At 41.8% G+C, this 11,739-nt stretch overlaps 1 protein-coding gene across 1 annotated transcript; it reads left to right on the forward strand.

The window, feature by feature from the left end:
* The first annotated feature begins 3,030 nt into the window (after window positions 1–3,030).
* On the forward strand, window positions 3,031–11,322 carry LOC309368323 (single-stranded DNA cytosine deaminase-like). The gene is made up of 4 exons (XM_081908269.1): window positions 3,031–3,732; window positions 6,919–7,497; window positions 9,379–9,421; window positions 9,853–11,322. The coding sequence occupies exons 1-4, from the start codon at window positions 3,673–3,675 to the stop codon at window positions 10,041–10,043; spliced, it is 873 nt and encodes a 290-aa protein (XP_081764395.1). The 5' UTR covers window positions 3,031–3,672; the 3' UTR covers window positions 10,044–11,322.
* The last annotated feature ends 417 nt before the right edge of the window (window positions 11,323–11,739 follow it).

Raw genomic sequence — 11,739 nt, forward strand, 5'->3', positions numbered from 1 at the left:
CTTATATTGCTGCTTTAATTAAACAGTTCTATCCAGTTCTGTCCAGATAGTTTCTTTATTACTTTCTTCAGCTTCTTGTTGTTATCATATATTCCTTTCTTTGCGATCTCTGATAATCTTCACAAGCGGGTTGGGAACAAACATCCTCTGTGTGGGTTTTACACTCTCCAAAGATCATATCACTTAGGGACAGACGCCATTCCACACTTCTGTAAATAATTTATCTTCGGTCTGTCCTTTGATTTTCCCAGGCTTGTCAAATATATCAGGAGGGCTCTGCCAGGTTTAGATCACATTCCAATCATCATTCACATTCCAATGATCCTGGTCCTCCTCCCCCCGTCTTTCTTAGACAAGCCTGTCTTAGCGAGACACCATTTAAAACTGCGTCATAAAACTTTCCTCCGTTCTCCATTGTTTACCAATCATCTCTTTGATATAATTTACTCCACACAGTTCTTGAATTCTTGCTTGTGATTAATAAAATGCAACGATCTTCTTTCTGGGGTGGAAGGTTATTAATACTCACATAAGGCAAAGAAAAGAAAAGTTTTTTCCTCCACCCCCCTTCCGTTTCACTCCAAACATACCAATCTCTTAATGGTGGTTCATCACTTGATTTATTTGTCCTGTCCGTCGCTCCGGTCACAGAGATCCATTAATCAGCAGTCTTATCTCCCCGAACTTTGCTTGATGTATGTGCTTTAGCTTCTTTCCAATTATATGTTTCCAATTATATTTTCGAGCTAAAGCGAACCCAGGCGCTGGTTGGAGACAGTGTCAGGAAGAGCCGACTTCACCAAGGGCTTGTGCCAAGTGACCGGGCACCCCCTTCTTTCGAATCCGGGGGTGCATTATGGACACCGCTGGCAAGGCAGTCCCCCCCATCTCCTTGGGGGGGGCGGGAAGGCTGCATACTTCCCATAGCAGCCTCTTAATTACCTCGTGTGGGTCGGAGAGATGTTATTGTCGGCCATCTTCCAATGTGCCACCTGGTGGCCCCCCGCAGGATGCTTTTTCTTGTTCTCCCACCCTCGACATTTATTTATTTTATGGCAAACTGCACAAAGCTGCGACCACATAAGTGAAATCCGCATAAGATTAGAAATACATAATCCTTTAAGGAGAAAATTTTTCCCTTGAAAGAAACCATGTTGTTGTTGCTGTTGTTGTTGTTTGATTATGGCTTGTTTCTTATTAAATTTATATTATTGTATAAAATGTTTAGTATGAAGTTTATACTGTGCTTAGCTGCCTTGTAGTAAATCCTTTATGGAAAGAAAAGCCATATATAAATATTTTAAATAATATTTTTAAAATAATCTCTCCTGGCTTTTAAAAAAGAATTTTACAAATGCAATTTTCTTCATATGTAAACTATTTGAAGCTAACTACATTAAAGCAAGCTATCGTAACCTGGCCTTTCCCCCTCCACACACACACACACACACACACACACACTGTGATTAGATAGCAACAGACCTTTGCAGGTATTAACACTGTACAAATTGCTCTACAGTAACCATAAAATAAAATAGGCACACGGGTGGCGCTGTGGGTTAAACCACAGAGCCTAGGACTTGCTGATCAGAAGGTCAGCGGTTCGAATCCCAATGACAGGGTGAGCTCCTGTTGCTTGGTCCCAGCTCCTGCCAACCTAGCAGTTCAAAAATACCTCAAAGTGCAAGTAGATAAATAGGTACCACTCCGGCGGGAAGGTAAACGACGTTTCCGTGCACTGCTCTGTTTCGCCAGAAGTGGCTTAGTCATGCTGGACACATGACCCAGAAGCTGTATGCCAGCTCCCTTGGCCAGTAAAGCGAGATGAGCGCGGCAACCCCAGAGCCGGTCACAACTGGACCTAATGGTCAGGGGTCCCTTTACCTTTACCTTTAACCATAAAATAGAACTAGTGGATCCAGTTCTAGCTCTTTGTTTCATACAATAAATAAGTATCAAAAGTGAACAAGGTGTGGCTCCTCAATTATAGTATGAAACAAAGATGATACATATACAAATGGTAATCCTACCTAGGTCTTGCCCAGAATCAACAGAGGGCATTGGCTTAGATGATTCATTAATTACGTCAGTGAGAAAGTACAAGGAAGTTTTTGCTTTCTCATGATTGGGCATTACATATAGATGTGCGCCTTATAAAGCACTGAAAAATCCTTGAGACATAGGTGACACAGTGCTAGTTCCATCTATGTCAAAACCTGTTCCATCTTGTTCTGACATTGAGCACACACTGGACAGCGTCATCGTAACCAGGTATTCCTCTCCACAAGTCTCCAGCCTGCTCCACCTGAGAAGACACAAAATTGTATCTGCAGTCTCTCCAACTCAGATTGAGGTAATTTTACATTATTGTTTAATTTCTGGAGTTGCAAATGATGATTTCCCCTGCCCTTCCAACCTTTTTTCAGTTGGATTCCAGGGTTGTCGGTATAGTTCTGCCAGGATCGCTCACTGTTGATATTGCCATGAAAACCTATTTGGAGAACTGAAAAATTAATCTGAATAACCCATTTGCTTATCATCAGTGAGTTCTGAATCAATACATGACTGTGGGGGTGGGAAGGTGAAAGGGAAAGTGTCATAAATGTTCACAGCTGTCTTCTTCTTTGGCAATCACTCGTAGCTGAGTAAGATTGTCTTCCATGAACACGGTTTTAACAGTGAGTCCGTAAGTGACTGTGGAGGCCAATTCTGGATCCACACGTCCTTCCATGGTGGTGACATAGGTTTCCGGGCGAGAGTTGAACACGGTGAGGGTTTCCCAAATGTGCCTTCCTCTTAGCTCGTTTCTCCCTTTCGTCCTGAGTTCGAGCATCTTCAAAGCCAATAACACCTTTGGAAAGGCTGTTCTCCAACTGGAGCGCTTGCAGGCCAGTGTTTCCCAGTTGGTGTTTATACTACTTTTAGATTTTATAAGCTGGTGTTTATACTACTTTTAGATTTGTCTTGAGAGAGTCTTTAAACCTCTTTTGTTGACCACCAGCATGATGCTTTCCATTTTGAAGTTCGGAATAAAGCAGTTGCTTTGGAAGATGCTAATCAGGCATCCGCACAACATGACCAGTCCAACAAAGTTGATGTTGAAGAATCATTGCTTTGACACTGGTGATCTTTGCTTCTTCCAGTACACTGGCATTAGTTTGCATGTCTTCCCAAGTGATGTGTAAAAATTTCCAGAAATATCATTGACAGAATATTTTGAGGAGTTGGAGGTGGTTTTTATAAGTGGTATCCACAGTGCACACACTGAACTGAATAGCAAGCAATTACTCTACCGTGATCATTCTCTCCTCTCTCCATTTATTCTCTCTTCCCAAACACTATATATTGTGAGAATACATGTATATTCATGACATGTTCCCGGCAGCTGCTTAAGATCCTCCCTCTGTGAGAAGGTATCCAGATAGGGAGAGACCAACAGCCTTCATGAGAGAAGCAGCAAGATCTTGACTTGAAATCTCTAGAAGGGGAAAGAGTTAGTTGCTTAACATTACCAGGGCACATGAAGCCCAAGGCTTAGCTAAGTCTGCCCTTATAGCAAATAAGCTACCAAGCCAGTGGAAAAAAACTTTAACAATTTTTAAAAATGCCACCAGGTGGCATTGTGGATAAAGTTCTACTTCTTTATCTCTTGGAAAACCGAAACTGAAAAACATGGCTATTTCTCAAGAGCTGCTTCTAAAAATGTCATCAAAACCTGGCTTAAATAATAACGTAAGTGCACATATTTTCGTAAGTTTACATGTGGTGGAATATGTAATGTGTAAATAGTATGGCTGGGGATTCAAGTCTGGAATGTGATTTGACTGTCTTCTCAACTTGTTCGCTTGTTTTCTTTTCAGAAGAGCCGACAGAACTTTTATTGTATCTGCTGTCCTCACTCCCAACCAAGCTATTTATAACGTATTTGTGCATTGTTGTTCTGGAAACACAGCTGATGTATTCTAAAATCCATATGAGGGCAGTTATTTTATTAAGTCAACAAAAATGTCACAGAATAGATGGCAGGCTTTAGAGTTCTCCAGAACTCTTAATCAGGCTAGACAGTAATAAACTTGAGTCAAAAAAGGGAATGTGAGAAAGAGGAGAGGCAGCCATCATTCAAAACAGATTTCAGTAGGGGGTGCGTGCAGGTTTCAGATTGCACATAAGACTGATGGACTGAAGAAATATAATAATAATAGTAGTAGTAGTAGTAGTAGTTCATTTATACCTTGCCCACTCTGGGCGGCTTCCAACAAAGGATCAGTCATTAAAAACTTCCCTATACAGGGCTGCCTTCAGATGTCTTCTAAACGTCAGATAGAAATACACAATGGTCCATCCCTCCTTTTAAAAAAAGGTAAAATCCACATTTGTCTCCAACCTTAGGCAAAACAAGCAGGTTCCAAAATAGCACAAATAGCATGGAAGCATTTTAGAAGTGATTGTGTGGCTCTGGTGGGAGTGAGCGCTCAATTAACAACAACAACAAAACAACAGCAACATGGTCTGCACAGACTAAACTAGCCCCACAGATGGCCATAAAAGAGGGTTTTCCTCTCTGCCAGCCAAGCCAATCACATTGCTGCCATTTATATCCCCCCAACTCCCATTTTCTAATGAGGAAGACACAATTTACATGAATATATTGAAGTTAACACATCTAGCATGTCGCGTGGCAGCGTTTCTTCTGGTACTCTATAAATTCATTTTGGCTTAATTAAACATTAAGAATTGTGATTCGAGCAGTACCATTTGAGTCACAAAGAGATACTTTTTAGGGTGGGGCTGCCTCTGTGCTGCTCTCACTTCCCCAAAAGTCTTCTTCTGTTTGGAAAGATAACCAACAGAGAGGATAGATAGAAGCAATAGCCGGGACAGCTGGATAACCAAAGCCAGCAAGAAAAGGATGTGGCTAGTTGAGATCAATTTTACATATACATTTTAATTTTATTTATTATTTAACAAGATGCATATGCAGCTTAATCAACAAAACCTCCAAGCTGTTTACAGAAAACAATATAGAATCTTCATTTTAAAATGCCCATCAAATCAAACATTAAAAACAAGTACAGTGGTACCTTGGTTCTCAAACGCCTTGGTACTCAAATGACTTGGAACCCATACACTGCAAACCTGGAAGTAAGTGTTCCGGTTTATGAACCTTTTTTGGAAGCCAAACATGCTCCGTTTTGAGTGTTATGCTTTCGATTTGAGTTTTTACGCTGAGGTCTGTCTGTTTTTGATATTTATTTTGCATTTTTGTTTCTGCAGCTCTTTTTGTTTTGTTTTTGTGACTGTGTGGAACCCAGTTCAGCTACTGATTGTTTGTGTGAATGCAGTACATTGTTTATTGCTATCATTTTATGGATCAATGGTCTCGTTAGTAAAATTCATGTTAAATTGCTGTTTAAGACGTTGTTTTTAAAAGTCTGGAATGGATTAATCCATTTTGCATTTCTTTCTATGGAAAAGTGCACCTTGGTTTTGGAATGCTTTGGTTTTGGAAAGGACTTCTGGAACGGACTAAGTTTGAGAACCAAGGTACCACTCTAGACATAAAGGTTAGGTAAAGGTAAAAGGGACCCCTGGCCATTAGGTCCAGCTGCGGACAACTCTGGGGTTGCGGCGCTCATCTCGCTTTATTGGCCGAGGGCTTTATTGGCGTACAGCTTCCGGGTCATGTGGCCAGCATGACTAAGCCACTTCTGGTGAAGCAGGGCAGAGCAGCGCACAGAAACGCCGTTTACCTTCCCACCGAAGCGGTACCTATTTATCTACTTGCACTTTGACATGCTTTCGAACTGCTAGGTTGGCAGCAGCAGGGACCGAACAACGGGAGCTCACCCCATCACGGGGATTCGAACCGCGACCTTCTGATTAGCAAGCCCTAGGCTCTGTGGTTTAACCCACAGCACCACCCACCCACGTCCCAGACATAAAGGTTATCAAGATATAAATAAAATTGATCTTTAAGACAAATACACAAAACAAAATTACATGTCCGAGCAGGCTTGCCTAACAAAACATTTTTAGCTGGCATCCAAAACGATACAGTGCAGGCACCTGTCCAGCACTTTATTAGAAAGGACTTCTTACAATGTAGCCTTAATCATGTTTACTCAGTAGTAAGTCACTCTTAGTTCAATGGGGCTCTCAGGTTAGAATGGGCACTTTGAGTGCAGTCCCAACTCCTGCTACCTACCGGGGGATTTGTGGAGCAACAGAGCCACAATCGCATCGACAACTCTGCCACTCATTGCAGTTATGGTGGAAGGTGGTTGGGTGGGACAAGTGGACCTGAATTGGGGTCCAATGCAGTCCTGCCACACCTGTGAGACTGGCTCAGCCCTGCCCCTTCCCTGACTTTTGGGGGCTCTCCACTGGCCCCTGTAAATGGGGGTACTGTCAGTTGGCCTCTCAACTACCCACACATTTTGAAGGTCAGTAAGGGACGCGGATGGCGCTGTGGGTTAAACCACAGAGCCTAAGACTTGTCGATCAGAAGGTCAGCGGTTCGAATCCCCGTGACAGGGTGAGCTCCCGTTCCTCGGTCCCTGCTCCTGCCAATCTAGCAGTTCGAAAGCATGTCAGAGTGCAAGTAAATAAATAGGTACCACTCCGGCGGGAAGGTAAACAGTGTTTTCGTGCGCTGCTCTGGTTCGCCAGAAGCGGCTTAGTCATGCTGGCCACATGACTCGGAAGCTGTACGCCGGCTCCCTAGGCCAATAAAGAGAGATGAGCGCCGCAACCCCAGAGTCGGCCACGACTGGACCTAATGGTCAGGGGTCCCTTTACCTTTACCAATGAAGAACTAATCCCCCCCTACCCAGCCATGTGTTGAGGGTGGTGCTTGTAGTTCTGATGGACAAAAGCAGTGATACATTTCGATTTTAAATGCCCTTTTTATCTTTACAGTCTTTGAAAGTTTCTGGCTCAGGACTGTCAGAGGAAATGCACTTCTTCCTCAAAGAACTATTGCCCAAAAAAGACTTCCAAGAAAATTTTGACAACACAAAAAGACTCAAAAAAACATTACTATTATTTAGTTTTAAAAAGGAAGAAAACCTGATTTGGGAAATATGGGGCTATGCGTACAATGATCCTGGCGGCAAGCATGCTGAAGTTTTAGTTTTAGATTACATTGAAGACCAAATCGCAGAAAACATAACCAAAGAAAATTATGAACTGAACCTTTTTGTGTCATACACCCCTTGCCATGAATGCAGTGTCAGGATAAAGTCTTTTATGGAAAAAAACAATGGAATATGCATGAAAATAAAAGCTTCGAGGCCATATTATTTTAACAGAGAAGGAGAACAAAAAGGTCTACACCTTCTGAAGAGCTCTGGGGTTTCGATTAAAATGATGAACAAATCTGATTATAAAGAATGCTTTGCTCTATTTGTACACCCATCAGAAAACTTTACGCCATGGTCAGATCTGGATGAAGAAAGCAAGAAGAATGCAGATGATCTGGACACACTTTTGAAACAGGTAAAAGGGAGGTGGAGGCATTGCAAAACTTTGACCCAGATCATAAATGATAAAATGATACACAAATTTTGCTGGGTTGTAGAAGGACAGAGGGCCTTCCAAATGCTTCTTCTAAGGGAAATCCACCAAGTGGACTTCCAGTCAGTTCTAAAAATGATAAAAAAAACCCTTCTCAATCTTTTGGTTCTGCATTGTCCCAATACAGTCCAGTCGTACCTTGGTTTTCAAACAGCTTAATTCTTGAACGTTTTGGCTCCTGAACGCCACAAACCCGGAAGTGATTGTTCCAGTTTGCCAACTATTTTTGGAAGCTGGACGTCCGACAGGGCTTCCACAGCTTCTGATTAGCTGCAGGAGCTTCCTGCAGCCAATCAGAAGCCGTGCTTTGGTTTCCAAACATTCTGGAAGTCAAACAGACTTCCGGAACAGATTCTGCTTGACTTCCAAGGTACGACTGTACAATATTTCCTATAGGTGCAGATCTACCATTTGCTTTGAAATGCAATTGGAAGCTTACTAAGTTTATTATTAGTTTGCCTTAAATTTCAACCAGATTTATATGAAACACACACAAACAGAAAATCTATTTCACTTTGAATGTAAATTATTACCGGTATGTTATCAGTGTTAAACACTGATAAAGTAATTATGTTATCAGTGTTAAACACTGATAAAGTACCTAAAGTTTTCTAAGCACTGGAGAGTGCCATTTATTTATAAATTAAATGCAAGCAGTTCATATAAAGTACAGGAAACATTTTGAGAGTGGCACCTTTCCTTGTATACAGTGTTGCTAAAAATGATGCCGAATAAAGTTCCTGGGATTAGAGCTGGAAAGGGAGGGTTCAAATCTGCTAGTTTTTCTTTCTAATTTTTCTAAATCTTATCTCAGTTCACCCCATATGTGCATCAGCTTGCTTTTAAAGAATTAAAGTCCACACAATATCCATACATTTCCATGTGCATTTGTTCTAGTTTGCCTAATATAAGCATTTTTGCAAGCCATTTCCCCTAATATAATGCATTTTTGTACTTTATTTCTACTAATATACTCATTCGTGTGTATTCCACCCCCCCCCAATGTATGCATTTTTTGTTGGAGAATTGCACTGCAGATTTCAATATGTGGGAATGTTGAAGGAAATCTACCTTTAGGTTTGTGTATCAGTTTGGGATGAGCAAAGTGAACCAGATTAATTTCTCCCCCACAATCTGTTTCTCATATGCATGAACAAAACCAGCCAACCCTAAACTGCATGCATGTTCAGAATTGCATGGACAAATGTTAATATGAACCAGGTCTTACAACATAGGTTTTGCCACAGCAAATTTAATGACAGCTGGAAACAGAGCTACCACAATTACAGAAATAGCTGCTGGCTATTATCATGTTTCAGGAAGTGAGAATTTGATAGATTGGCCTTTAAATGCAAACTGAAAAGAATTTATCTCCCATCCCTAGTCAAGGATGATGGGATTTGTAGTTCAAAACATCTGGAGGGCTTCATGTCAGCTAGCCCTGTGCTTTTATGTGTGTACTATATCAATCTGTTTAATGTTCAGCAAAAAGTCAATTTTATACTGTAAAATTCAATTGTGTGTATGGTAACATACAGAGGAGATTATGGACTCAACAATGTTAGTCAAAATACAGCTTTATAAATGTGTTATAACACAGTGACACTAGATGAAATTGCAACTCAGTGATATTTTGAATTGTGAGCTTTACAATGGTTTCTTGCAGAGCATGTAAATAGTGTTTTTTAATAGCTGTGTAGCTCTAGCCTATGCTAGCCATATATCTTCACGGATGCTTCAACTTTACCAATGGTCTCTTATATAGTCCTCTGCCCCAACTTGTGTTATTGTTTTTTACCCCAGGTGGAAGGAAATGACAAAATGATTGATTCAGACAGCATTTCAGGTAATGTCAACAGTATATTAAATTTAATAGAAACTCAGTGTGCTGTATCCAGTGGTGTCCTTAGAGCCGACAACAGTTCTTAGATCCAGTGACGGCTGGATCTAACACATTGGGTGTTGCAGGGAGTTAAACTGAGAGAACACTCTACTACAGGCATGGCCAAACTTGGCCCTCCAGTTGTTTTGGGACTACAACTCCCATCATTCCTAGCTCCCAGGACCAGTGGTCAGGGATGATGGGAATTGTAGTCCCAAAACATCTGGAGGGCCAAGTTTGGCCATGCCTGCTCTACTAGATCAAAGAGCTGTTGGTATGGAGGACACCACTGGACACTGGGGTCTGATGAAACTTAAAGAAGCAAGCCTACAGAACATTATATTTCCCAAAGTTCAAAATGTGATTGTAACATGTTGTTTTAAAAATAATTTTAGCTTGTAAAATACAACTTGGTGCCCAAGAAAATCCCAAACCAGATCTTCCTTTGGATGGTCACTGTCAATCACCAGCAATGAAAAGAAATCAGCTATCAGAACCAGAGACTCCTCAGAAATTGAACCGTTCTCCTGGAACAAGAAAAGCGGTCTCAGGAATTAAAAGAAAACTTGATTTCCCAGAAGACTAGAGACGTGGATGTAAGATTTCCCTTTCGATATTAGAACCTTTGCGCCTTGTTCTAAGAAAAAAAAAATATAGGAATCTATGTTGGGCATTGCCATCATCTTCCCGAATGTACCTATAATGGATGCATGACAGACAAAGGGGTTTAGATTTTCTAGTATTACTGGGCTGAGTGTTGTTTGAATGTTGCCACTGGCAATTGCTATCAATGCTTTTTGTTGTTATTTACCATAGTGTTCCGTCTATAGGATGCCCCCATGTATAAGATGCCCCCTATTTTGGGGGACTCCGATTTAAGAAAACGGCGGGAGATAGCACAGAGTAGTTGTTGAGCTTTTTTTGTGGACGATTGCCCAGAGTTATCGAGCTTTTGGGGGGTGGAATTGCCAAAAATCACTCACCCACCGCTGACAATCAAACCCGCTATTGACACAGAGGCAGCTAATCGCTAGCAGCCCTTCACACTGCCACCAATCACCTGCCCTGTCGCCGCAGAAAATCTCCTGCTCGCGGCTGCTACCAATTGCCCAACCGCCCTCTGTACTACCCATGTCTAAGACGAGGGCAAATTTTAAAGCTCTTTTTTAAAAAAGAAAAAAAACACTAGTCTTATAGACGGAAAAATACGGTATGTTGTCCGGTTTTAAATTATTATTCTTTATGCACTTATAAGAACAGAAGAGATCTGCTGGATCAGATCAAAGGCCCATCCAAGCCCAGCCTTCTGTTCTCACAGTAGCCAACCAAATGCCTATGGGAAGACCACAAGCAAGACCTAAACGCAACAGCACTCGTGATTCCCAGCAACCAGTATGGTATTTAGAGGTACATGGCATCTATCACTGCAGACAATACATAGCCATTCTTGTGTACTGTGTGGGGAAGAACCTCCTTTTGTCTGCTGAATCTTCCAGAGTCAGCATCATTGGATATCCCCAGGTACTAGTGTTACTGCAAGGGGGACTTCTATCATCTTTCTGCACACTATGCGCAATTCTATATGCCTCTAACACGCCCGTCCTCTCCAAATATTATAACCTATTCTCATAGGGGAGGTGCTTCAGCCCTTTAATAACAACTTTGGTTACCCTCTTCTGAACCTTTTCCAGCTCTACAATTCATATATCAAATTTTAAATACATGAACAGAAAGTGATGGTTATACTTTATATTTGGCTTTGATGTAGAAAAAATAGGGGTGGTTGGCTTTTGCTGCCCAAGTCCCCTAAGGAGCCCAAACTTTTTTCAAAGTGGACCAGATTTGATGAAGTGAGGGCCAACCAAAGTTGTCATGTGGCCAGCATGGCAAAGCCGCTTCTGGCAAACCAGAGCAGCGCACAGAAACACCATTTATCTTCCCGCCGGAGTGGTACCTATTTATCTACTTGCACTTTGATGTGCTTTCGAACTGCTAGGTGGGCGGAAGCAGGGACGGAGCAACGGAAGCTCACCCCGTCACAGGAATTCGAACCGCCGACCTTCTGATCAGCAAGCCCTAGGCTCTGTGGTTTAACCCAGCCCAGGACATATACTGCATACTACCACAGGGGCTGGATTAAATCGACTGGCGGGTCGGATTAGGCCCCCAAAACGGACTTTGGACATGCCTGCCCTAAGTCCATGATCGGTCAGAAATGAATGGATGGAGGCAGGATGCAATGAAAGCAAGGCAGATCTTTATTTTCCTGTTGCAACAGAGTT

This window comes from Podarcis melisellensis (genome assembly GCF_964234715.1).
Source record: "Podarcis melisellensis genome assembly, chromosome: 4".
NCBI lineage: Eukaryota > Metazoa > Chordata > Lepidosauria > Squamata > Lacertidae > Podarcis > Podarcis melisellensis.

What these genes read in the sequence shown, in the direction of transcription:
- LOC309368323 (XM_081908269.1), top strand. Translation starts at nt 3,673, where the DNA reads ATGGCTATTTCTCAAGAGCTGCTTCTAAAAATGTCATCAAAACCTGGC. An exon ending in AACCTGGCTTAAATAATAAC is followed by an intron (nt 3,733 to 6,918) that starts GTAAGTGCACAT and finishes TTATCTTTACAG; the next exon opens with TCTTTGAAAGTTTCTGGCTC. An exon ending in TGATTCAGACAGCATTTCAG is followed by an intron (nt 9,422 to 9,852) that starts GTAATGTCAACA and finishes AAATAATTTTAG; the next exon opens with CTTGTAAAATACAACTTGGT.